We start from the raw sequence: 27835 nt of genomic DNA, 5'->3' as shown, positions 1-27835 counted from the left end.
AAACTAATGTTTTGATAAAAAAAAACTTTTTTTCGAACTTAAATGGTTAAAACCTTTGTATAGAGTTCCTACTCGTTTTTTAATTATAAAGTTTTTTCTTGTGCTTTATAAAGTTTTTAACTTGAAGAACTTTTCTTAATTATTCATTTTAATATTTTTGTGGCCGCATAAGTTTTTGTAAAGTACAACAAGCTTCGCTTGTTCATAGAAAATAGAAAGTTTACGACAAGTCTTTGTATAATTAGCGTCGCCACTCATTAGGACGAAAAATGTCCCGAGTGATCTTTAATTGTCCTGATTTATTCCAAATCCTTTAAAACAAAACTTTCAAAAATGAATAAAAATTAAGTTCTTGAACAAAACTGGATATAAAATAACAAAATATTGCAACTAATTTTTATTCTAAATCTATAAAAAACTGCCCTGAGATTTTTAAATAATCTTAAAACTATACTGAGGTTTAAAACAATTATCCAAACTCAGCCAGAGTTAAAAAAAATCGAATTATCTTGAGTGCGTGGTAACCCTGATATATATATAAAATGATAGAGCTTTCATTAACAGTCATTAGTTTGTTGAAATATATTTTTTTAATTGTTACATTCAACTTTACAGTTACAATAACAAGCACTTTTTTTGCCTATCATATCTAATAATCCTAGCTGAAAATATATGAGAAAAGTAATAATTTTTTCGTGGACCTTATATTTGAAAGGTGTTATTCAAGTGTTTGTTTTTAACCATTTTAAAACATTTTTTACTTATTTAAATCAAAAGCTATGTACTTAATGAATGATAAATCTTTTTATATTTTCTATTCAATTCTCTTAATCTTAAATTAAACAAAAAAACTTACAATTAATTTAAATACCAAATAAAAAAGTGAGATAAGTAAAATTGAAACCAGCTTTCAAATCATGTTTATTACTTTTGTGCTGGAATTAGTGCTTCTCAAAAGATAGTGAAGTTTAAAAAGTGGTGTGAAGAACAAAACTCCAAAGTTAAACAACTGGTTTGAATAAAATTTCTTATTTATGTAGTATATCGCAACAACTTACTTTGACACCATAAAATAAATTTCATAGAGTTGTAAATACTTGAATTACTAATGTATTTCTGTCAGGATTAAAAAAAACAAAAACTAAGATTTTATACGTTTATTAGAGCTTGAACAATAATCATTGCCAGCTACAATACACATTGAAAACTTGTAATAATAATAATTTTTCCTGAAAAACTTTTTAGCTGAACACCGCTTATTTTGGTCTATAATAACTATATATAAGCTAACCGTTGATATACCATATGAGCTAAACTTTTAAAAGAAAAAAAAAGAATAATAAAATAAAAATGATTATTCATAAACAATTTGTATTCAAACTCAGCATAGGGTATATGCCACGACAAAGCTAGCATAAAAATATTTTTTTTAACAATATTTTAAAAATTATATCTGTAGCTATGTAAAGAACTGTAATAAGTACGGGTGTTTCAGGTATGTATGCGTCGTTTTCAGTTTAATAAAAAAGCTTGTCAGCCAGCCAGGAATTGCGCGGGAAACGTCGTTGCTGGTCGCACGACGCCCGCGCAAACACATAAACACGTAGCATATGAATGAGAGACGGGGGAAAAGCCGCAATCGATACACACACCTGATGAGGGGTGTTGTTTTGACCCTGGTGACTGTCATATTCATCCGTGCTGGTTTGGGTTGTAGTGTAAGGCGGACATGTTGGGCAGGACGGGCCGTTGCTCCAACATCGAGTACTCCAAAATGAAGTCCTGATTAAAAATGAATTATTTAATGTAGAATTAATTATTACCCACTAAAAACCTTAAATAATCTCGAACATTTAAACTCCTAATAACAAAAAAAAACTTGAACTTTTACCAACATGTTCTGTAAAATAGCTTAACAGATTTTTGAAAGTGTGAAACAACTTTAAAGTTATTTTTTATTATAAACTTTAACTTAAAATATTTATAAATCCTCAAATCAAGATGACACAACTTGTGATTTTCCAAATCAACCCACACTCATTAAATTTAAGACAGGGACTGAACCCATGTGCAACTGAGGACTACAAAGTGTATTAAAACGTCTATTTGTGCTTACAAAATAGTAAAAACTAAGTTATTTACTATTCAGTAAATACTGTTCCTAATGGAAAAACCTTCTTTTTATGTCAACTATGGTCTGCCCTATTTTCTTACAAATTAAAACATTTTTTTTGTGAAATTAGCTTTAGTAATTTCCTCACGGATATAAGTCGATAAAAATTTGTTGGTTCAGGAATTCATGTAGAGAATAACTAATTTATATAAAAACACTTACTTTGGTTGTTTTTGTCCACATTTTGTAGTCGAAAAAAATGTAATTAAATATTTAAATAATATTGCATTAATTATTTTATTTACTTTGGTTGTTTTTGTCCACACGTTTTGTAGTCGAAGAAAATATACTTAAATGTTTAAATAATATTGTATTAATTATTTTATTTACTTTGGTTGTTTTCGTCCACGTTTTGTAGTCGAAGAAAATGTAATTAAATATTTAAATAAAATCGTATAAATTATTTTATTTACTTTGGTTGTTTTCGTCCACGTTTTGTAGTCGAAGAAAAAATGTAATTAAATATTTAAATAATATTGTATTAATTATTTTATTTACTTTGGTTGTTTTTGTCCACGTTTTGTAGTCGAAGAAAATGTAATTAAATATTTAAATAATATTGTATGTATTAATTATTTTATTTATTTTGGTTGTTTTTGTCCACGTTTTGTAGTCGAAGAAAATTTAATTAAATATTTAAATAATATTGTATTAATTATTTTATTTACTTTGGTTGTTTTCGTCCACGTTTTGTAGTCGAAGAAAATGTACTTAAATATTTGAATAATATTGTATTAATTATTTTATTTACTTTGGTTGTTTTCGTCCACGTTTTGTAGTCGAAGATATGTAATTAAATATTTAAATAATATTGTATTAATTATTTTATTTACTTTGGTTGTTTTCGTCCACGTTTTGTAGTCGAAGAAAATGTAATTAAATATTTAAATAATATCGTATTAATTATTTTATTTACTTTGGTTGTTTTCGTCCACGTTTTGTAGTCGAAGAAAATGTACTTAAATATTTGAATAATATCGTATTAATTATTTAATTTACTTTGGTTGTTTTCGTCCACGTTTTGTAGTCGAAGAAAATGTACTTCCCCTCTTCCCTCGTGTCCGTCTTCACCCTCGCCTCGGTCCCCGGAGCTCTCGTGATCCACAACCCCTGCTCCTTGTGGAACCTCCAATCCCGGTTGTACCTGTGATAATTATGAGAAGCTTGTCAATATTATTTAAGTGTGTATGATTAATATACTTTATAATGAAAGCAGTAAAATTAATAGCTCTTTTGTTTTGTTGATGGAAAAATGTTTTCATACTATAATATTGTTGCTCTAGTTTGTACTGTAATTTTCTAACGTGTAAAATATACAAGTGCGAATAATTTAACAAATTGAAAGCTATTCAGCAAATGAAGTTTCTACTGTTAAGATGTTTTTTTTTTTTTTGCTTTTCAAATGTTGACCAAGCAAATATATAAAAACGAGATTCGTAGAAAAATCACTGATTTCAAACAATTTTTTCTGACAATTATATAGAAGTCTGTTCTTTCTAGTGTTACCCTTTTATCATGCTTTTAAAAACAGTACTCTGAAGGTCCACAAGCCAAAATTTAATTTGTTTTTTTATCTCGTTTGGAATTTCGTTAAGACGAGTATAATCAAAAATATTTCAACTTTGAATTGAAAACAACGTATCCATAAAACTTCGAATTTACAGAAAAATACTTATTAGTCTGAGATGGTATTTAAAAATATTTATAACCGGCCTAAATTCTTTAGACATGAACAACTTTAAAATATCATAAACTGTTTACTTAAAATGTCAATTATAATTGAAACAATTTTAATTAACAAAACTAATGAAGTTAAATAGTAAATGGTAGGTGACAGAAAAAATTTACGAAAATCAGCAATCATCATGCCTGTAAACCTTGTATACACACAGATTTAGGAAATAAATAGTAAATTTAGTAACAAAAACATCTTTAAAATCGAAAAGTTATATTTATTTAAATATTATTTACTGAACTGGTTATTTAAAACATAAGCTTCGATGTTTTTTTTCTGATGTACATTATTGATTAAAAACTACAAATTTTTCAATACATCTTAATTAATTTTAAATTTATGAGTCAAGGCAATATTGTACTGTCCATTGCAATATATTCAATTTATGTAGCTACATTCGTGTTTTGTAAATTTTAAAAATAAAAAAGAAAGTCTGCCAGTTGATAGAAAATACAAAACAGAAAATTTTACATAAAAAATTAAAAACTGTTTAAAAGTATTCATCAACACTCACAGACCGATTTACCAAACACATTTTTGAAACCAGAAAACCATTAACAAATGTTATATTTTATTTAAAGCGAAAAGTTACAAAATTGTAGTTTGTTTGAAAAAAAACACTTTTTTTTGAGAAAAAATAAATGAAATGTTGAGTTGAATAATGGATAACATATCGTGTGATTGTGATAAAATAAAATACTTGTTTTTTTTTATATAGTATTAATTTATAAATACTTATTTACATACAAAAAATAATTTAAATTGATTGACTTAGCTTTTAACTTGTACATATTTATAAAATAGAAACTTTGATTACTACTAACAAAGGGATCATGTTATAAACAAAAGAATATAAATAATAAATGTATTGTCAATAGTACATTTACACCTGACAGGGTAACTAGTGCAATTAGTTTAACGCACAAAATACTCCTAAAAATTAATACTTTAACATTAAACAAATGAGAAAAATAAAACAAATAAATAAATCTTTTGAAAAGTCTTTTAACCTTAAATCAAATCATAATTCAGCTATGAAGTTATAATAACAAAGAAAAACAATTATTTTTACCTAATTTACTATAAACATTTTCTTTTGTGTGGTTTGGATTTAAAAATAAACTCATCTTAAAATATAATTACTTCAATCAAGTTTAAAGTAATATTAAAATTTATGTAAGATGTATTAAAATTTTATTAAATATGTGAAAGTTTTTTAGTGATTTTTATATATACTCAATAATTTTTTTTTAACATACAATTTATTGAAATTCTTTTTATATTTATTACAAGTTTAGCAAAGTTGAATATTGGATAGAACAAACTAAACTATTTGCTTTTATTGAAACTTATTTATAACAATTGAATACTAATCATAAACATTTGTAAAAAAATACAAAAGCTGCCAGCTTTAAGTTAACAATTTATATAAATTTTATTTTATTAAATACACATTCTTTTGTATAATTTTAATTTAATCACATAACTTAAAAACTCGCATGTTTTAAAATTTACAGAAAAAAGTAAAAACACGTTTATTTTTTACATATGATATATTTATGATTTTCAGTAGTTCTTTTTATAAATACTTATTTGTATAAAGTGTTATGCACCTAATGTACTAGATGCTCGCTTATATACTGAGATATTTTAAATTCAAAAATAACGTATATTTTATTATACTTTTTATATATTATACATTTATCTACTTGATAGATTTTATACAAAAAAAACGTTTTTTTTTATTTTATTCTTCATAAATGGCTTATATTTTGATGTTAGTGTTAAACGCTGCACAACAAACTACAAAATAATAACAATCATTTGTTAAACAGTTTTTCAAAAATACTAAATTCTGAACTTAACAACTTGCAAAAATTTACGCATATTTATACTTGATAAAACAAAAAAGCAAATCATTTTTTATAGATAACACCAACAGTTCAACAGCAACAAAAAATATTCTATGAACCCTTGAAGTGATTAAATACTTTTTTATGTCAAAAGAAAATCTAAAATGCTTACAATACAAAAAAAAAAAACACAACTAACATCTCATCAGCGGCTAAAGAACCTCAATAAGAACATTAACAACATTTAATGATTAACAACTTTTATGTTCATTAAAACATAGTGCAAAACAATTAAGTACGACAAAAACATATAAATCAATAAAACACTAACAGCTCGACAGCGGCGGCGAACTGCATGATGTCTCCCGGGTAGGAGTAGAATACGAAGAAGAGCAGGTCGTCGCCGTACTTGGTCAGCTTGATGGGGGCCAGCTTCTCCCTCAGCTGCGCGTTCGTCTTGTACTCGGCCGGCACGAAGCAGTCCAGGTCCTGCAGCCGGCACATCTGCCGCGAGAACGGCGACCGGTACCGCGGGTGTAGGTTGCTGTGAAAATTGTGTTGTGACCTTGCGTATAATTTATTTATTTAATACTAATATTTTAAAATAAGGTTTTGACTTGTTTTCAACAGTCACAAAGTTTGAGTATTATCTAAAACAATATCTTATAAAACTTAAATTTAGTAATTGTCAAAACTAGTTAATATGAAAAGTTTTAGTGTTTTTAAACACACTTACAAAATGAACTTGTTTCTTATTATAAACATTGTAAGAAAAGTTTAATGTTTTTAGCTATAAGTAAAGTCTGTATTTTTATTTAAAGAAACCAAAAATTGCATGTACAACTTATTTTTTTAAATCTCAATTGTCGAACTGACATTCCAGAAATGTTCCTCAACAAAACTTACACTAAAATAAATTTAAATAGAAAACCTTAAAGAAGTATTATTCAACAAAAAATTAAATCCTCAACGTTTATTAAATGTTTTTGATATTAGTTATATGGGAAATCGCACATTTAGCTATAAACACTTTATTTTTCTAACTAAGAAACAAAACCAAGTAAGAGGCAAAGCAACTTTTATGAGAAAAAAAGTTTTACTAGTATCTAAGTACGTATTTTAGTCGGTGATTATAGTAAAAAACACTATTTAGCACAAATAACTATTCACATTTTTTCTTATTCAGTTAAAAATTTTGAATGACTTCCAAAAAAAAAGTCGTTTTCTTCGAAAATGTCTTAATAAACGACGAAAGTTTTGGACAACATTGTTTGGTACAAATACTAAGACGGTTTGATTTAAAGCTATAGACTATTTTTATAAACTTATCTTTTTAATAACAGGGCGGTCACTAATTTTTGAGAAAAGGTTTTCGAAAGTATACGTTTTTAGGTCTATTTTTACTCTAAAGTTAAATTTAAGGTAAGAAACTGTGTTAATTAGTATAACAAGTAGTATAAAATATTGAAAAGATACTGCAAAACTTCTACTTTAAATGTGTTTTTAAATAAAAAAATCTTTGATGATGATAAAAAATTTTCATCAACATAATAGGTTTTTTGCTTCAAACCAAAATTTTACTACTTTTCAGGTAAATACTGTTAAAATTCCAGGTTTTTCCAGGCTTTGTGACCACCCTGTAATAAGTCAAATACATTAATTTTTATTGTTTAGTGTTTTACAAACCGTATGACCAACCTAAATACGAAAACGTGATAAACACTTATGAAAAATAAACTGTACTTTTCCTTCTTAAACTTTTAATTCAATAAAAAAAAATCCATTTAACCCCTAATTAACTTTTTTGATATTAGAAACTTATATCTCAACTTGAGACTCAAGAAAGTTTTATGTAATTCAATAAATGATTTAATAAAAAATTTAAACAAACACGATTTTTTTTTCAAAAAAAAGGTTCAAACATGCAATACATACACTCCGTATGGCAACCCTGTTATTTATATATCTTAAATTGGATATGATAATCCAAAAATATGGAAATTTGATAACTTTGTTGTAATAAACTTGTGCGTTAACATAAAACTTTAAAATCGTACCTCTGGGAGTTAAGGTTGAGGCCGAGGGTGGTGAGATCGGTGCCCAGGGCCAGATGAGTCAGCTGAGGTTTCTGTTCAGCCGTTTTAATGAAGGCCAACAGCCCCACCATCCCGTACTGATCTCTCAGCATCGACGATGGAATGTTCTGCACTGTGTCGTTCGCTGTTATCTGCATGAATGACTGTGTTATTCGAGGTTAAAACTTTTTTTTTGACTCTCAGTTTAGAAAGAGTAAAACTATTAAACGCTTGGTACAAGTAAGTTTGTTAAGTTTACTAGTGAGCACATAAGTATACATGAAAAAAAAATAAAAAATAAATAGTCATACATGACTTTTTAATATTAATGTTTATTTTTAATAAAAGGAAAAGCTTCTAAACTTATTTTCTGCAAATATTTTCAATACTAAAAATATATAACAAATTGTAAATAGTAAAAATACATGTTTATACTAAAACGGTTAAAACTAACTTGTATTCCTCTCGATTGGTTGTTGCTTGAAGTAGATAATAACCTTTTTGATTTTTCAACTGAAATAAATCATATTGTGATCACTTGAGACATTTATTGGAAAATAAAATTGCTTTGATTTAAAATACTCAACAAATGATTAACCTATATTATTTAACATACAATAAAATAATTACAATCAAACTCATACTTATGTTAAAAAACAAATTTTCAAATAAATTATTGAAATATATTTTCAACTGATTTTGCATAGCAACAAATTACATAAAAATAACTAAAAATTTAACACTTAAAAATTTAAAAAATATTCATAAAATATAACAGTTATCAAATCTAAAAAAAGCAACTGTTGTATACCTTACATATTTTATGCACAAAAGTTTTAACTTTTAAATACGTCTTTATATGAATAATATAAAAACCTTATCATGGCCCATAAAAAAGGGGTCCAACAATATTTTTTTACAAAAATTAACATCAACCTTTATTCAAAAGCTTCAGTATATATACCATGTTATAGAGCATTAAATTTTAATTAAATTTCGAGATATAGTCAGTTTTGTAAAAAATTTCCGATACAAATGTATGGAGAAGAAAAGTATAAAATCTGGGACGGGTCAAATATACATTAAAGGTCATTTTTGCATGAGAGCAAAAAATTTAAGTTAAATTTAAAAAAATAATAAAATTAATTAAATAATTACCGACCAAGGGGTAACAGTGATAGTAAAAAAATTAAAAATAAGAAAAAACTGAATACAAAAAATAATAATAACAAGAAAAAAAAAACCGACAAAAGGTAAAGAGCAACAGTGTTAGTGAAAAAATAAAAATTAAATACGTAATTAAAAACAAGAAGAAAATAGCAATCAAGGGTATTAGGTAACAGTGGTAGTAAAAAAAATCCAACACGTGCAAAAGTGCCCCTTCGTGCATACTTGACACCTACCCACATCTTGAAGCTTTAAATATTTATGAGAAATCTGTTTTATCTTACGATTTTAGACAATTTACCATAAATTTTCAAGTAATATTCTACGCTAAATTAAGAACCATTTTATAAACTAGTGTAAAAAATTTTTATTAAAATAGTAAGAAAAATTTTTTCAATTAAAATTGGATTCTTTTTATAAAGATTAGACTGTGAAAACGTTTTGATGGCTGCTCAAAAAACTTTAGAAGGAGATATATTTCTAATGAAAGTCTTTATTCTTCTTTTTATTATTCAGCGCTTTTTATAAGGAGTCTCAAACATTTATTACTTAAATCTCATAAGTTTTTTTTTAATCGTAAAAATTAATTGCTTAACTATGCAAAACATCAGACTAATTTTAACTAATAAATGTTTTCGAAAAAAAAAAACTACCCTTCTAACTTTAGTAGTACACAATCTATTAACTATATGCAACGAAAACCTTAAACTGTTGATAGTTTAATGTAATAAACACACTCAACCACAACACCGACCAAAAATTTACTGATTTGCTTATGAGTATATTTAAAACAACTTTAAATTTAATAAAAGCATTGAGGTAAACTTAAAAATGTGAAAACAGGTCTACTTATAAACAGTTGGTGTTTACTTCATGTTTTTTTATTTACAAAATTCTGCAACTAGAAACCCTTGTAAAAATAGTGTAGAAATTTCACAGGTGATAATTTTGCTCGAATTAATATTCCGATCAGGTTAAAAAACTAAAAGTAAACGATGTAAAAATTAGTGTTAAACAAATTATAAAAAACAATAAGTGCAACTTTAAATCATTTATATTGCACACAATCAGTAAAATTTGGTTGAAGTTTCTATAATGTTTGTGCTTACTTAGTAGATTTTACATCGATTTAGCTAAATACACAAAATGGTGAGTATCATGCTACAAATAAAAGAACATAGGTATCAATAAGTAAATTCAAAAAGCTTGTAAATAAATCATTTTAAAAACTTTTATTTTTAAATTATTTTTTTATTGTCTTGCAAGATTTATAACAGCTGAATACGAGTGTATGAATAAAAATAAATATACTCTACCTTATAAAAATGTTGTTTTTTTATTGAGTTAGCTGAGAAAAATATTAGAACAAAAAGAGCTTTGAATGCGGAAGTTAATTGTGAAGTTAAAATACAAATACTTATAATTTACACTTTTAAATATACAACAAAGCAGCTCACACATTACAACTTATAAAATTATATTTTTAAACTTAAAAAAAAATTAAACTAACTTCCTTGAACACCGATCTGTACTCCTAATGGATTCTGAAATTTATATTTTACGTTAAAAAAAATAGAAAAAAAAACTTTTTAATTAATGAAAATTACAAACAAAATCATAACTTTATAACAAGCTAGACAAAAAAATTGAATGCTGTGTTATAAACTTTATTAGACAAAAGTACCAAAACCAAACCATTGTTTAAAGCTTTTATACAAACTGCTGCAACTAAAGTAATGGCAGAATAGTCTCGAAAATAAAATTTTTAACTTAGCCCACACAACAGTCGCATAAACAAAAAAATACATAAAAATATAAAAGTACTTTGCTGACCTTTTACAGAAGGTTTTTAATTATTTTAAATATTTTTTTAGAATTTTATGGTAGACAAATCCTTTTTTTCAATTGGTAGTATTTGCTTTTTGGTTTTTATAAAGTGTAATAAAATTCATTACAAAGTTAATTGATTATAAGCTTAAAAAATACGACAACATGGAAAGCAACTGTAAATGAATTTTTACAGTTATACATTTTCTGTGCACAGTATAACAATTTTTGAGCGCAGCTACACAAACCCAGGTTTACACAATCTCACAAAAATACTTTTAATAGCTAATTAACTTTATTTAATTTATTAAAAAACTGACCGATTTATGATTTGATTCGTCTCCTCGACCATCTTGATCCGGAACTGAAAAAATTAAAAATCTGCTTTTTTAATTTAACTTTGTTTGTGGTAAAAGGTTACGAAAAAAATATTTTCTACGAAACAAAATTAAAGTAGCTTAAAAATGGTGGTTTTTGACCGAACACTACTGAATTGAAGTAAATAAACTGAAAATTCTGGTCTGGCTAAACTGCCGCAGAAACTACCACATAGCGGCGTAAAAACCAACAAATTATCATTTGATTAATTTGTTATCGAATGTGTATTTTATAATACTATATTTAATTGAAGATTTCTGTTACCGTATGCGGAAAAGTTTTTCAATTTTCATCACACAACAAATTATTTTATAAAACAAACATTCTACTATTAAAAGTTCATCAAAAGCTTACAGAATTTATTTGGTATCGTTAAAAAAAATACTAAAAAAAGATGTAAGAATGAAGCTTTTATTATACTTTTATAAAACAAATTATAAGTTCTCATAATAACTAAAAAAATAAAAACTGACAGACGGAGTTCATATGATTGGAAACTTGGTTGGTTGAGGTAGCGGGAAATAAAATAATAAATAAAATAAATAATAAAATAAATACTGACAGACGGAGTTCATATGATTGGAAACTTGATTGGTTGAGGTAGCGGGAAGAGCGGGAAAATCTTCGCTCTGCATCGTGAACTCCGTGTTCTCAGCCTTGTTCATCACTGTGAAAAATAATAAAATTAAAATAAAACACACATACGTGAAAAAATAAAAAAATACAAAATATACTTTTCAAACATCACTACTGTGATATAGATTAGTTATAACTTTTTGTTCAATATGTGAAATTATAGTTTTAAAATTTTTAGTTATTCTAATATTTTCGGCAATTTTTCTGCAGGTTTTTAAAAGTACACATTTTTGGGTCTATTTTTAGTTTTAAGTTAAGTTTAAGGTAAGAAAATGTGTTAAATAGTATAACAGCATTGAAAAGATACTGTAAAGCTACTTTAAACTTGTTTTTTTATAAAAAAACTTTTTGATGATGACAATTTTTTTCAATCTATACAATAGATTTTTTGTGTCAAATCGAAAATTTACTACTGAACATGTTAAAATTGTTAAAAATTCCAATTTTTTTTGGTGATTTTTGTTCAAAATTCCAGGTTTTTTGGCAACCCTAAATTAATAAGAGTTTTCTTACTAAATTTCGACACTGTGTTGTATATCAGCTGTAGGATATTTATATATTTTATTTGTCTTGTTCATTACTGTGTTTAGAATGCAATATTGTTGAAAAGAAGTATAACTGTTAATTGCAAACATAAATGGAAAAACTATTTAAATATAACTGTAAATTTATTTGCATCTGAAATCCTGTGTTCTCACCGTTACTCATTTATGTGTAAAATAGTATAAAACTTACGAACTAATTTAATTGATAATGAAACGTAATAATTTAATTATATTGACATTGATATAGCTCATTGCCTAAATACTAAACAGTATCTAAATTTTGATCAAACAATCTAAAGTTATAAATGGTTGATGATCATTGTAATAATACTGATTAAAACACCTTGTTTTTTTATGATAAAAAAAGGAATAAAAAATTCAATGAGCAAAATAAGTGTAAATGAACACAAACTGTTTAAAAAAAATTAAGGATAATACAATTACAAATTGCATTAGTTTTTGTTAATCAATATAATATTTAAGTTGTTAAAAGTCATGTGTTATACTAATAAGTATTAATCGAAAATTATTTAGAAAATAATTACAAAGTGGTTATTTTATTAAGCTGTGTTAAACTTATAGACTAAGTTTACTGATGAAGACGGTGATTGAAAAACGTGCTAAAAAAGTATTCAAAAAATTAATTTAAATAACTTCTTGTAAATATTAAAGTTGGAGTTAAAAATATGCCGACGAATATTTATTTCTAATGTTCAACAAACTAATAAAACTAAAAGTTTTGAAAGGATATTTTTTTGATAAAAAATATATTTGATTTATGCACACGAGTTTGTTATTGAAAATTCACACAAAATTAAAATCAATAACTTCAGTGTAAATTTTAAATAAAATATTGCAATTAAATTAACTACGACTTTTATTCAGCAGTGAAGATAAAAATAGTATTAAGTTGTATACTATTAAAAAATAATTCAAAACCAGTTTAATTGAATTAGCTTGAAAATATAAAAACAATAAACACGAAAAAAAGCTGAAAACAAAACAAATGAACGATATTGCAATAAAAGTCAGTGATACACATACGCATTTACTTGAAAACGGCTATTTTTAATAGATGTAAAAATACAACTCGCAATTTAAACATTCCTAAATGTATACTAACACGACCATATGTTATATTACAAATCACTCATTTCCTTTTGACAATTTTTTGGTATAATTTCAATCTCTACTTGTTTTTTTTAATGAAAATAACTTTAGCGTCACGTGAAATTTAGTTTGTTGTTAATATACCAGTTAAAAAATATCAGAATTAAATACAGCATAGTACGAAATCATGATCAATTGACTACACTTTTTAGAAATAAGTTTTGAAAATAATATTAAATTGATTGCTTTAAAAATAGTTGTATTTTAAACATTAAAAGCTTTTGTGGCAACTAACCATGAAAGTTTTATAAATTAGAACTAGATAATACGAGAAGGTTTATCAGAATTTGCGGTTTTAAAATGAATAAACCGAAAATTAAAAACAATTATCGGAAACTATCAATTAGAAGTCAAAACACTCATCAGTTGGGTCGTATAAACATAATACAAACTGTTTAAACATTAATCATAAAACAAAAAACAAATTATTAATTTCGAACACTCATCAGTTAAATCAAAGCGTAATACAAACTGTTTAAAATATTAACAAAAAACAAATTATTAAATTGTAGGTGATAGAGAACGTATAATAATGCGATTAAAAAGTTGAATAACAAACAACGAACAAAAAAATACTGTTTTAGAAACTAATTAGTTTTTATTAATTTTAAAAGTTAGTTTCTTTTTTACTATATATTTGATTTTTTAAGGTAATCTTTTAAAGCTTAGAAATTATAGTCTTTATTTACTTTTTTATAGTATAACATTAAAAAATAAAATAAAGATTAACTATTATATGTTAAAGTTTTGTAATAAATCTGGTTAAAATAAAGCTTTGGATAATAAACAACTATTTTTTTATAACTTTAAATGTTTAACTTTTTAAATAATATGATTTTTTTTAAACTTCTCTTTTGGAGGTAATTGTGATGATATAATACAGTTCATAATAACACGAAATTAAATCAACAAAAATCTAATAAACTCCAAAAAACATAAGTTTAATTACTGTAACCGTATAGTCATTCACCAAATTATCTATTTAATAACAAAAAATATTTAGTTGTTAAAAACTTTGATCGATTTAATTTTGATGGCAATGGTACACTAATTTGTTAATATAAGTTTTGAACAAATGTTTTTTTTTTTTTTTCAATTTTAAGTATTATTTAGAAAATAAAAACAGACAAAATTAATATTCTTCTTTCTAAAGATTTAAACAAATACAAATTACAGATTTTTTATTAAAAATTTATTAGACATGAGTTTTATAAAAGTTAATTCTAACTTGTATTTAATGGCATTTATTTCAGTTCTTTTATTTTTGCCATTTATTATTATTAATCAACTAATTAGAAACTTAATTGCCTCTAAAATTTATAAAATGAAACAATTATATTAATTATTTTAATCATTAAGTTTGTACTAATCATTAGCTATATTATAAAAATATTAATTGACTTCTAAAACATTATAAAGTTACAGTTAAAACCTTTGGTTTTATAAATTAAATTTTATAGTTAATATTTTACACTTCGTTTTTACTCTACTAAGTATAAGTACTAAAATAATTCTATTTTCAAACTTTTTAAAACAGTTTTAAAACTAACATATTCTATTATATTTTCTATTCAATTATTTATACTAAAAAAATCAAAACTTAGTTTTTGTAAAAGCTTTCATATTATTCAGCATAAACAAAGAATTACAGTAATCCGTAAACACAAAATAAACGTTAGAAACGTGTGAGCCATGCTTTTAAAACGATTTACTGTAAAAACGATTCAATGACTGTTTACATTATTTCTCGTGCTGAACAAATAAGCTGTTCTGTGCGCTAATACGCATCCTACAATGTACTTGAAGCATATCATTGTTTCGATACTTTTAAATATATTCTAACGTTATTTTTAAAACTTATTTATAAATTAAAATTTTTAACTGTGAAAGACGAAAACCTCATATAAACATTTTGAAACTAATGTTCAAATAATGTTTATTTTACACAAGTTTAGACAAACCGTTCAAGTTGCATTGGTTTATAAGCAAGTATTTTTTTAATAAAAAAGTACAAAAATTACTTTAAAAAACGTCAATCTATCTCCTATAGTTTAACAACAAACTATATAGCTAAAACTAACATATATTATTAATACATTACCTTATCATATTACCCGCCAGCGCAACAAAACATTGCGAAGCTTTTTATATTCGAATACACCATTTATTACTACTTATATAAATTATCTCACCGTAACTGGACTTGATGTTGGTGGAGGGGCCGCTGATGACTCCTGGAGGGTGACTCACTCCTTTTAACGGGGGATACTCGTCCTGGTAACTCGCTGTATAAAACATAAATATTAAACTTTCTACAGTTACAAAGTGTATGTGGTTCATATTGGTAAACCACTGCTGAATATCGATGTTCAATTACTAAATATGTATTAATAATCTGTTACCTTGTCATTTATAAATGTTATGCTACACGGCTCTAGTAACTTTCTGTATTTAATACAAATAACAAATCTATTTTTTTCGGAGTTTAATGAAAAAGTTTGTCAATCCATACTAGTAATTTTTTATTGAACTTTATTGCGTAAATTACAAAATAAGAATATTAAAAGTTTTTGTAATATAAGAATTTGTTCATAACAAACAAAGAATTCAAAGTTTTATATCTTATTTAAATAAATTTAAATACGCTTAAATGTTGTTAATTATCACGGGCTCAAGTGTAGTTTGGGATTTTTACAGAACAAAAGTTGATACATATAAAGCTAATATGTATCTAAAGTAAGTGTTTTCTAACTCAAGTGACTATTATAGTGTGCAAAAACAACTTAGTTTATTTTGTAGATGGAGAAAGCTTTTCAACTAAAACTTTTTCTTATTAGAAATTCTAAAAAAAATTGAAAAAAAAAGTCTAATTGGACCAGGTGAAAAGTTAATTTAAGCTGTGAGCTTATTAAAATTGAAAGTAATCACTACTAAACTATTTTTGAAACCTATAAATTCAAACTTAAATGCATTTACACATAAAATAAATATAACTTTGGTTAAAACAAACTCACGTATTTTCAAAGCGTTAAGAATTACTGATAAAATAAACATTATTTAATCCTTCGAATACCTTGAGTTGAAAAATACTTGTAAAGCTGTTTTAAATTTCATATCAAACAAAATTAATAAAACTACAAAAACGCGAAACTTGGTTTTTACAATTAATTCCCAAGCAAAATTTACATTAAAATTAAATAAACAGGTCAAATTTCACATGGCGCACAAATGAAAAAGATGAGTCACTTTGAAAAAAGCGCTTTGCTGAAAAAAAAAGTATAAAAACTATGCTTTTTCAACAATCCAACTTTCCCAGTTTAGTTTTTAAAACTTATTCACAAAACTTCGCTCAGTTTTCAAAAAAATCGTCAAACTTTCACGGTGGCGCGCAACATGAGTCAACAAACCGTTCTGGTTCTGCTGAATATCCTGCTGAAGCTGTTGGGAGTTGCCCATCACCCCGTTGCTCCTCTGAAAATGTTGGTCGTTCATGTGCTGTTCGGATAATAAATAACAGAAATAACAAAACAGTGCACGTTTGTAGTACTAGATTTATGCTTACACTAGTAATATAATAGTATAAAATAATATAATACTATAATTTTTGGCATAAATATTTCAACTTAAAATTTTTAAAGCAAATTTTTTGTTTTTTAGTACCAAATAATATTTGTATGTTTTTTGGTTGTGTAGTCCGAATAAATTTTAGAATTATAGAAGTTTAAGTTTATAAATAATAATAACCATTTAATGCATTGGAATCATAAAGTAGAACATTTTTTGTCCTAACTTTAAATTTTTTCATTATAAGTTTTAAAGGTTTTTATTAGTTTTAAAATAATATTTAGGTTTTTTTATTGTTTGTGATTTATTGAAATGATTGTGACTTAACTTCTAGGAACAACATAAAACCACAAATTAAAAATAGTAATAGTTTCTATAAAAAGTTATTTTTTAATTCAAAACGATGGAAACATAATAGACTTTTATTAAGAAAATAGATAATTAAGATAAAAAAAAACATAGTTAAAACTAATTATACTCTTTAATTAATACAAACATAAAATATACTGACAAAAGAGGCAGAGACTAAAGTAATTTTTTTATTTTTGATAAATCAATTACTTTTAATTAGAATGATAGTTTTATTATAACATTTTGTTTGCTTGTAGAAACGCTGTGAATTAATCAATTAAAATATTAAAAATATAATTTTTTTTTTAATTATTTGTTGAAATTAGAGACTAAAGGCATGACTAATATAAAACGTTTCATTGATTAGGTTGTTTGAGTTTAATTGATATTGATTTTGATAAATAAGCATGTTATTAATCTTCTAATTAACGTTCAAAATAATTACTTATTTTTAGATTAAAAAATATATTTTAAGGTGAAATTTATTTGTCAATTAAGTACAAAATACCATTTCCGTAATAAGATAAAACATACTTTTTAGTTTTACATAATTTCTTTTCAAGAATAAAATTTAAAAAATATTTTAACATAAATTAGCTTTCTACAAATTTCTAACAAACTTTTTAGTGATAAAACATGTGATTAATCCAAACAAAAGAATCAATTAAACTTTCATTAAACAAAAGCTTTGTTTCTCTTTGACAAAAGTTATATTTTATTATTATTATTACTATTATTATGATGACTAAAAAAGTTAAATGATTTGAGCTCTGAATAAGTTTGTTAGTGAACAAGCTAACAAATAATAAAATATAACTTTAACAAAACATTTCAAGGATAATCGTATTTAAAAGAACAAAAGTTTATCAAATGAGTAAAATTCATAAATGAGTAAATAAAATTTTATAAGCTTTATTAAAATCATTTTTATTTTACATCACAAATCTAAATTTTTGTTCAATTGTAGTAGTTTGTCATCCGAAATCAAACTAAATTATATATTAAAAATAAGTTTATTAATTATTTTAAAATTAACTTAAACAAAACAACTATAAAAACAATAAAATTATAAGTAAGTTTTTTTTAACTACTTAATTTTAAAACCAGTTTTCAATGTAAACTTTATGCCAAATAAAATTGAAATTCAATAATTTATTATAAGACCTCTAATAAACATACAATAAAATTATTATTTGGTAGACTTTGGTTTTAAAAGTAAGGTAAATCGAAAAAAAATGTTTAAGTTTTAAATTAAGTACATACCACATAACATTTACATACAAGGTTATTTAAACTTGATTAATGTTTCAAGTTTACATAAATAAAAAAGCTTTAAACTATTTTAAGATATATAAAACAAACTTGTATAAACTACACAGAAATTCTTTGTATTATCAAACAAGTTTTAAGTTACTAACCCTAGGAACAAAATTTTAGAAATATAAAAATTAATTAAGCTCAATAAATAAATATAAACTTGTTTATATTTGCTATGACAAAATTATTAAAATATACTTTTAAGTACATAAATAAATATATTTGTTACTTCAAAATCATACTGATTAGTAGAATAAATTTTTCATAAGTTTACAAAAACTTAACTTTCAATATTATCATCTTTTTCTCAAGTTTAAAAATTAAAAAAAAAATAACTAAACAATATTTCAAAGGTTTATAGAAATATTTTTTGCAAGAATATGGATTTAAATAGTTTATTTAAGTTACACGTACACAATGTGTTTATTATAATTTAAACAAGTGCATCTCAAAAGTTTAAAGCCTTAGTAATCATGATATGATATGAAAGTCCAAACAACAACGAAATAGTATAAATAAGTTTTACACTGTTATAAAGTTTTGACAAAACAGTATTACCACGACAGTAATTAAAAACTACTTTATAATACTGTTTTAAATATTTTATTATAAAAAGTTTACCTATTAGTACAAGCTGAGCACAAAAGTTTGTTTTTGTCGTAGTTTTGTTTACATTTTATAAAACTTTTGTTGCACTTTATCAAAGCTGTATTTATATATATATATATATACATATAACAAAAATACTTTGTTGACCTAACCATTGATTTTAACGTTGAAAAAGTACAACAAATAAAAATATGTTGAAATCTTGGGAGAGCTTTATTGTTTTTAGTATTTTAAGATTACAACGTCACTTTGTATAAAAACTTAAGTATTACTTTAAAGCAACTCAAAACTACCACTATAAAAATTAATTACAAATAAAAATATTTTTCATTTAACTTAATTTACATTATAATTACTGTCATTATTTTTATATTAACATATATGAACTCTAACATAATAAGCCCTTAATTTTTCGGCTAGATGCAGACTTATAAAGTTAGAAATAGCTGGTTTTTATATGAGTACGCTAAAATTTGAAGTTTTTTATTGTTGGTACATTTAAAGTACACAATAAAAGTTTAAATAAAAAACTCCCTCAAACCAGTCCAATTATTACAAACATCACACATTACTGCAAGTGTTTACAAACAGAATAATGAAAAGCCTTAAAAGTAAAATTACAACTTTTTAAATGACAACTATTGGTAAAAAATATTTTGGTTTAAATTTGAAAAAGTAAATTTAAGATATAGATTAAAGTTAAACTATATTTAAATTTGAAAAAAAAATCAATCTACATTATCTTATATTATGAAATTGTGCAAAACACCTTATAAATACTTGGAGTTTCATAAGTTTGTAAAATTTCCTGGGCTAAAAGGACGTATTAAATAAAGGTATACATACAATTTTATTATTAATTCTCTCTGGAAAAACCTTTAAAAACTTATTTTATACTTGTTTTCCTACAACAACAACTTAAAATTTTTCAAGAACACAATTGTACTTCTAAAACTACTTTTATGCTATAAATAAAATATTTTACATAACTATAATGCTGGTATACAATCACGACAAAAAATAAAAACATTTATAGAACTCACTGATTGCGTATGGAAGTTTGACATTTGACTGGGCCTGAAAAAACATTAATAATTTTAATAATTGTGAGATCTCATGAAACAAATAGAAACTGACTGGTTGTTGAAAAAACATTTTAAGTTATAAAAATAAAGATTTCTTCAGGGTTGCCACTCTTTGAGTCATAAAATCTTCCCTGAGTGACCAGAAACTTCCCTGTGTAACCTTAAACTTCCCTGAGTTTTTTTTCAAATCTTTAAAAAACATTTTATTTATTAAAAAATTACCATGTTAATTCTAAGTTTATTGAAGAACTTGCCGCAAGGTTAAAAAATTTATAAATTAGCACTTAAAAATGAATAAAATTTACTTTTTTGAACAAAATATTCAAACTGGATCAACTAAACCTCATTCTAGATCTAGAAAAAATTTCCCTGAGATTTTTTTAAAAATCTTAAAATTTCCCTGAAAATTTTAGATAAAACCAAAACTGCCCTGAGTTTCCCTGAGTTAAAAAATAGAATCAAAATTCCCTGAGATTTTCTACAACTTGAAAATTCCCTGAGTTCCCTGAGTGTGTGGCAACCCTGTTTTTTATAGTTAAAATATACAAACCGATTGAAACATTGTCATTGAAACAGGTTGTTGGATCTGGTCATTGATTTAAATACATCAAAAAAATGAAAATTGAACTTATTTTTAAAACAAAACTGACCGATTGTTGGGGGGCATGCGGTTGTTGAGAATCATCTCGGGAGAGGACATACTCAGGTGGGTGGGCGATTGAATTTGATTTTGTAAATTTCCGTTCCTGAACAGACCCCCCGTCACTCTGAGTATTTGGAAATTTAAAATTATGTATTATGACTCAAGTAAGTATGTTAACAAGTACTAAAAAACCTCTGTTCGAAGAAATACAATTGAAAACTTAAGACTTTCAAGTTAAAACACTACTTGTTCAGATTTAAACAACTTGAACACGTAAACTTTTATGAAACTTAAATATAATTAGATAAAGTATTTTGTAAGATAGTATCATTAAAATATTTCAAATAAGAAAGTTGATTACATGATCAAAACTTATGAAAAAAGAGGTTTTAAATAAAGTTCAAAAATAATCGAAGTCTAATAAATCTTTCATATCGTCCAGTCTTTTGCAGATAATAAACAATAAATTGGCGAAAGATATATAACTTGACATTATAAAAACTTTATGTTGGGCAATTTAAACATACAACTTTTAGGACATATTTTTAAATAACTACTTAAATTTTATTTATATAATAACAGTTTACTGTTTTTTTTTACATTTATTTACAGCAAACCTATTTTGCCCTGATAAAAGGCTGTTTTCATTGTTAGGAGTCGTCTGCAACAGATTTGGACCTCCGTTTGAAAACATTGAATTGTTGTTAGTTTGTAACTGGCCTATAGTGCTTGGCCTTACTCCATTTACTGTTTGTTTAATATTTATTTTTATTGAAAAGTTTTTTAGAAATACATAGTTAAAAGTATGCATTACATGTTCTCATGACAATGTAACTTTAACTCTTGTATTGAAAACTAAATAACAATTTTGTAAAATCTTTTTTGTTCAAACTACTGCAACTCAAATATCTCATTGTTTTGATATATGCCTTTGCTTATTCGGCTGTCAGGTAGCTTGGATTATTATTTAATGGTTATCACGAACTTGTTGGTAAAAGTAATTTGTAGTACTATATTATTATTGCTCGTTTGTTTAGAGCACTCAATCATTTGTTAGTATATCGTCACTAAAAAGATGTAACTTTTTAACAAAAAATGTTTTTGATAGAGCAACTAGTTTTAATATTATTATCCTTTTCAGGTGGCTAACTTTGAAATTTTGAGAACTACTTACAATATTTAGTTACTTTAAATTAATAAATATATACCAAGTCATTTATGTTTAATAACAAAATAAGTATGTAGTTAGCATAAGATTTTCGGACACTTAAAAATATTGTATTTAACCTTTATTTAATTTTTCTTAGTTTTGCACTAAACGAGAATTGTATCAAACACTTGTGTTCAAAAATAAAAAAAAACATTAAACCAAGATGAAATAAATTAGCAATGAAGGTAAAACCTAGTGCTTCTTTTAATAAAAAGATTATCATTACAATGAAATACTTGGAATAAAAAGTAGCAGTTTTGTCAGTTAAAATTGGTCTGAGACTACTTACAACATATAAGTTTCAAAATAAATATTTTTGAGCACTAATCTGTTTAAAACCAATAAGATATGATTACAATTTTTTTATATATAACATTTACAACTTTTTTTAATATCTTGACTGTAATTCTATATTTTCCCAGCTTGGTATAGAATTTAGTTTTTACCGGCTTATTTTATTTCTAGGAATATAAAACTTCTATATAACATTTCAAAACACTTTGCATAAATGATACATATATTTAAAACCAAAAACAAAATACTATACAATTGAAATAATTTAATACATGTTTAAGTTGAAAATCAAGTTCATATAAACAGGGTTGGTTGCCAAATTTTTTTAGCAAATTTTCTCCAGCTTATTAAAATTTCCTCCACGTTTTTTTAAGTACACATTTTTGGTCTATCTTTAGTTTTAATTTAAGTTTAAGGTAAGAGACTGTGTTTAATAGTATGAAAGATTGAGAAGATACAGTAAAGCTACCTTAAATGTGTTTTTTAATATAAACATTTTTGATGGTCGAAAAAATTTTTTTTATATATATGATAGATTTTTTGAGTCAAATCGAAATTTTACTACTGAACATGTTAAATTGTTAAAAATTCCATGTCTATTTTCAAAATTTATTAAATTCCAGGTTTTCACAAGTTGTTTAGCCTAAATTGTCAAACTTCAGGTTTTTTGGCAACCCTGTATAATTTCAAAAATATTATTTTTCTATAAACTAGTGTAGTATTTTTACGAATATATTACAAGAATAGATAAATTAGCTTAAACAACGAAGTTGCAATAGAAGTTCTTCATGGACTAATTGTGTTAATTAAAAAAGTAAAATTCAGATGTTTTTGTTAAAAATTAAAGCAGATTTTATAAAATAAAAACTAGGTATTGAACATTTGATGAATTCAGCTAATTTTATGCATAAAAAAATGTTAGTGATAAACAAATGCAATTTTTTAATTAATAACAAAATTAAAAGTTATAAACTTACCTCCTAATGTATAATGAGGGTTTCTATGCATCTGGAAAATTATTAGTTTTTATTTTAGAAAAGAAAACTATATATTTTGTAAACAAAACTAATTAATTATGATTTCTAAACCTATCTAGACTTTTTATTTGGATAGACATTTTAGGTTATAACTTAAGTTTCTAATCTATGTCAAACTATTGATAATTGAATAATTTTTATGTAGTACATAAATGTTTCTATTTGATAATCTTTTTTCAAACTTAATTCAAATAAAATGTTGATTACACTTTTATAATATAACCTATGTTTTAAAAAACTTTCTAATCAAAATTAAACATACAGTCTAACTAAAAGTATATAATGTTTTATGCAAAAAGATGTCATTGTAATATTTTATTAGTTAAAAAATTGTTTGTAAAAAAATCTGGCTAACAGGAAATGTTGTGCAAGAGTCTGTCTTTTGACCAATTACATTACACATTTTATTATACTTTTAAATAAGATTTAGTTTTTCATAGGAATGAACTTAAAATAGCTAAACAGTATTTTTGATAGATAATAGATAACTTTTTTTTTTGGTTTTAACTATTATAACTATTTTTCATTGTGAAGTTAAATTAATCTATAATCTATTATGAAGTATACAATTGTTCCAAATATTTTGTTTTAAAAGTTAAATTTCATCTTCAAAAACTTACTTCAGAATTACTAAATTGCATGTCGAATCTTGCAATATCATCGTCCAAGGGCTAAAAAACAAAATAAAAACATTTTAAGTACATTACATTGATATTTAGTTCACTTATGTTAGTAGCAAATTAAAAGCTCAAGTATAATAAGGCATATAATATTTAACTAGGTAGTAGGTATAAATTTATAACTGTACAAAACACCTAAAAGCTGTTTTTTGAGAACAAAACTTTAAATTAAGTTTTTATTAAATTCTACAAATTGCACGAACTTGACTAATAATGTCAAAATTTAGTCTTATCAACTAAACAAGTAATTTAAAAATACTTAAAAAAAAAATTAATTGAAAATATAACCAGAACATAATATATAAACTTGAAGTAAATAGTAAACAAGAGCTCCGCAGTCTTATACAACATTTAGATTCGTTAGAGAAAGTCATAGGAAAGTAAATTGTTCTAGTACGAAATTGTTTGGGCTAACATTATTTAAAAAACTGTACTAAACAAAGTTAGATAAATGTTCTACATAAAAAAATGTATTGAAATTATATTTAAATTAACTATACTATTTAGTCAAAATTAAAATTGAAACAAACTTGAAAATATTTTTATTTAAAAATCTTAAGTTTGTATATTCTAAACATGTTCTTTTCAAGCTAAAATATACATTGTGGGCCACAATCCTATTTTCCAATCCTAGGAGTAAACTTAAAATTTTATATACGTTTCAGGAGATAGACTTACTTTATTTATTTTTTTAAATACTTTATGCATACTAATATATGCTTTAATTTAATAAAGCTAACTTAATTTATAAAAAAAACAAGGAGAGAAAAGAAGTTTAAAGCTTTATAAGTAAGCTTTTTTAGTAATAGAAAAATTATTTACAAAAAAAAATCTTAGTTCATATAAAATTTCCTCTTACTTAATGAAATAAATTTTTCAATTTGATTTATTTTCAATAGATACAAAGTCTTAAACTATAAGTGAAAAATATGATTGATAAAACTTTTATAATATATTTTTGTGATCAACCCTTCAAAGTTTGTAGAACTTTTTGGTTGTTATCAGATAAAACATATAGTCTTATTTTGAGAAAGAAGATTTTACTAAACTTAAATCAAAGGTTTTACCTATACCAATTTTACAACTTATAACAAAATCTAAAATTTAGAAGTTTATTTAGTTAAATTTCAAAAATATTTTTAACCAGAAGGTAAAACTAAATTCTGGTAGGATAAATTTATAACATTTTAACTAAAAACATCTAAAATTAACAAAATAATACTTCTTTTTATATTTTTTTAAATTCTACTCTGTATAATGTTTGATTTAGTAGAGTATTTCATTTATAAGTTTATTAGTTATATAATTATTCATCTATAATGGACTTTTGCAACTTTTGCACCAACTTCAAAGCTTGAACAAAAAATAATGGTTAATAGAAACTAAGTTTATTATTAAAAGTTTAAAAACAAAATATTGTGTTAATTTCTAAATTTTCAAAACTTCTAAAATTATAGCTTGATCCTATTATGTTTGTTATTATTACTAATTCGTTCAACAAAACGAATAACAAGTATGTGACATATATTGAATATATTTTATAATGCACAAACAACATTGCCTCAAACACTTGTTTTATATGTAACTATCTAATTTTAAGCCTGCTTGATTAAGTTTTTAATATTTACTTTCAAGTTATTAGTAAAAAAGTTACCAAACTTTTTTTTTCATATCTAACAATCTATAAAAATTAACTTTTTCTAACCATAACTATTTATGAAAAAAATTAAAAAAGATGTTTTGTATAACAAACAGTTTTACCTTCTTTTTTTGAAAGTTATTGCTGTACATTATTTGCGAATTGGCAAAGTTGTTACTTCTTTCTGCGTCATTTACCATTAGATATTTACGTACAAATACCTGAATCAACAAAAAAGTTGTAATTAGGTTATTTACATTCAGTTGTCAGTTTAAAAATTTGTCAAAGTGTGTAATGATATAAAAACTTAAGAAAATTTGGTGGCAGTTACTACAGTTACACATAAACTAAAGCTTGAATTTTTATTTTTTTATAATATGAATAAAACAGCTCAAGAAACTCTCTAGAAAAATATTATCTATCTGTAGGAAAAAAATCATAACATACAAAAAACAAAAGGCTGTACTACAAATATATTACTGTTAAAAACACATTGGAAAAAAAACTGTGAAAAAAAAAGGTTTTAGACAAGTTACTAAAAAAAAACTTAAATAAACTGAACAAATTTAGTTTGTTTATATACCACTACAATGGTTTTGAAGTTCTGTTCTTATTAACAATAAGCAGCCAAAAGCCAGTGAAAACCATAAAAACCCCAGTAATAAGGTAAGTTTGACCAATCAAGTTGTTTTTACCACCAAAAAAGTTTATGGTTGAAAAAACTAAACGCTTTTTACCTCCAAAATCAACCACAGGAAAATTGTAGCTGACATTCATGTCATAACTTCCTTGCTTCAACCCCTTGTCTATGGTGCCATAGAGCTTTCTGAAGTTTGCAAAAGCAGCAGTTTCCATCCAAACAATGAGGGCTTCGTTCTCATAACCATTATTTTTAATGTCATCAGGATCAAGCTGGTCAACTGAAACTTTCCAGCTTGGAGGCTTTGAGTTGCTTTCAAATGCCTTTTTCAAGTCATTTTTCGGCTCAGGGTTCCGGTAGTTGCCACCCTTGTTGGAGGACCATGCAATGTTCTTTCTCAAAATTACCAAGTCTTCATCTGGAACACTGTTTCCTGACAGCACAATTGTGTCATTGAACAGACTGTTTGCAATCGCCCCACAGGGAGCAACAGGTTTTCCGTCAAGTTCTTTAAATGGCTCGCAAACACCGTTTAGAGGAGTGTTGTAACCAAACAGCTGATAGAAGTCTTTTGACCGCGCATAGAGCCTGTGATTTTGGTAAAAGTTTTCAAGGCCGTAGTAAACAAACACTTTCTGGTCAATATTTTGATTTACGTTCAACGTAATGTTGCAGTAGCAAGGTGTCTCTGGAACTATGGTGCTGCATGAAATACCTTTGGCGTTTGTGCAAGCAGTGTAGTCATAATTTATTTCCCAAAGGCTTCTTGATGACAGCAGGAAAGTAAGGCCAAGGGGTAAGAAAATCAATCCAGAGATGATGAATATGGGTACGAAAAACCTGGGCTTGTATGTAGGCTGGTAAGCTGGGTACCTTTGCTGGAAAAAAGCAGTGTCTTTTGGCTTGTTTTGAAGTTTTGTAGTACTATTTTCACTGCTCATAACTTTTCTTTGTACAAAAACCATTTATAAAACAAAATATGTGAGAACTTTTTAATAACAAAAAAAAATTCTATTAAATCAAGAAAGAACTTATTTCTTACAAGTACTCAATATTGAGGTTCTGTAAAAAACAAACTATTCTCAAACTTTTAATCAAAAACTATACTATTGATTTTCTAGTTTTGTGATTGGCGGTGTAAAATAGTAGCTTAGTATAAACAATATATACTGTAAACAAACTAAAACATTTATTCCTATTCTAGTAC

General features: G+C 25.0%; 1 protein-coding gene and 1 pseudogene across 2 annotated transcripts; both read right to left on the bottom strand.

The window, feature by feature from the left end:
* Positions 1–1558: 1558 nt before the first annotated feature.
* Positions 1559–26205, bottom strand: LOC145843862 (CCR4-NOT transcription complex subunit 2-like). Of its 2 annotated transcripts, none has more exons than XM_082951113.1 (16): positions 26111–26205; positions 24290–24340; positions 23610–23640; positions 21746–21875; positions 21136–21252; positions 20444–20477; positions 16967–17054; positions 15752–15844; positions 11771–11875; positions 11151–11194; positions 10514–10547; positions 8291–8349; positions 7819–7988; positions 6093–6305; positions 3173–3317; positions 1559–1782 (listed from the first exon to the last, which is right to left on the bottom strand). In XM_082951113.1, exons 1-16 carry the CDS (start codon positions 26186–26188, stop codon positions 1693–1695), a joined length of 1482 nt encoding a protein of 493 aa, XP_082807239.1. In that variant the 5' UTR covers positions 26189–26205; the 3' UTR covers positions 1559–1692. The 2 variants fall into 2 exon arrangements, with proteins under 2 accessions (XP_082807239.1, XP_082807241.1); XM_082951115.1 differs by having other exon boundaries at positions 16967–17030.
* Positions 26206–26573: 368 nt separating this feature from the next.
* On the bottom strand, positions 26574–27593 carry LOC145844948 (cell cycle control protein 50A pseudogene; annotated as a pseudogene).
* Positions 27594–27835: the final 242 nt, after the last annotated feature.

Source organism: Thalia democratica, chromosome 9 (genome assembly GCF_965202585.1).
Source record: "Thalia democratica chromosome 9, ktThaDemo2.hap1.1, whole genome shotgun sequence".
Classification (NCBI taxonomy): Eukaryota; Metazoa; Chordata; class Thaliacea; order Salpida; family Salpidae; genus Thalia; species Thalia democratica.
Note: the sequence above shows the minus strand (reverse complement) of the source record. Positions and strands in the feature narration are given on the sequence as shown.

Bases quoted from the DNA above. Each gene is read 5' to 3' on its own strand.
- LOC145843862 (XM_082951113.1), bottom strand. From the start codon at position 26,188: ATGGTAAATGACGCAGAAAGAAGTAACAACTTTGCCAATTCGCAAATA. The intron at 11,195-11,770 runs GTCAGTATTTAT...TAATTTTTTCAG, and splicing joins CAATCATATGAACTCCGTCT to TTCCGGATCAAGATGGTCGA. The intron at 1,783-3,172 runs GTAAATTAAATA...ATTTTTAATCAG, and splicing joins CGTGGACGAAAACAACCAAA to GACTTCATTTTGGAGTACTC.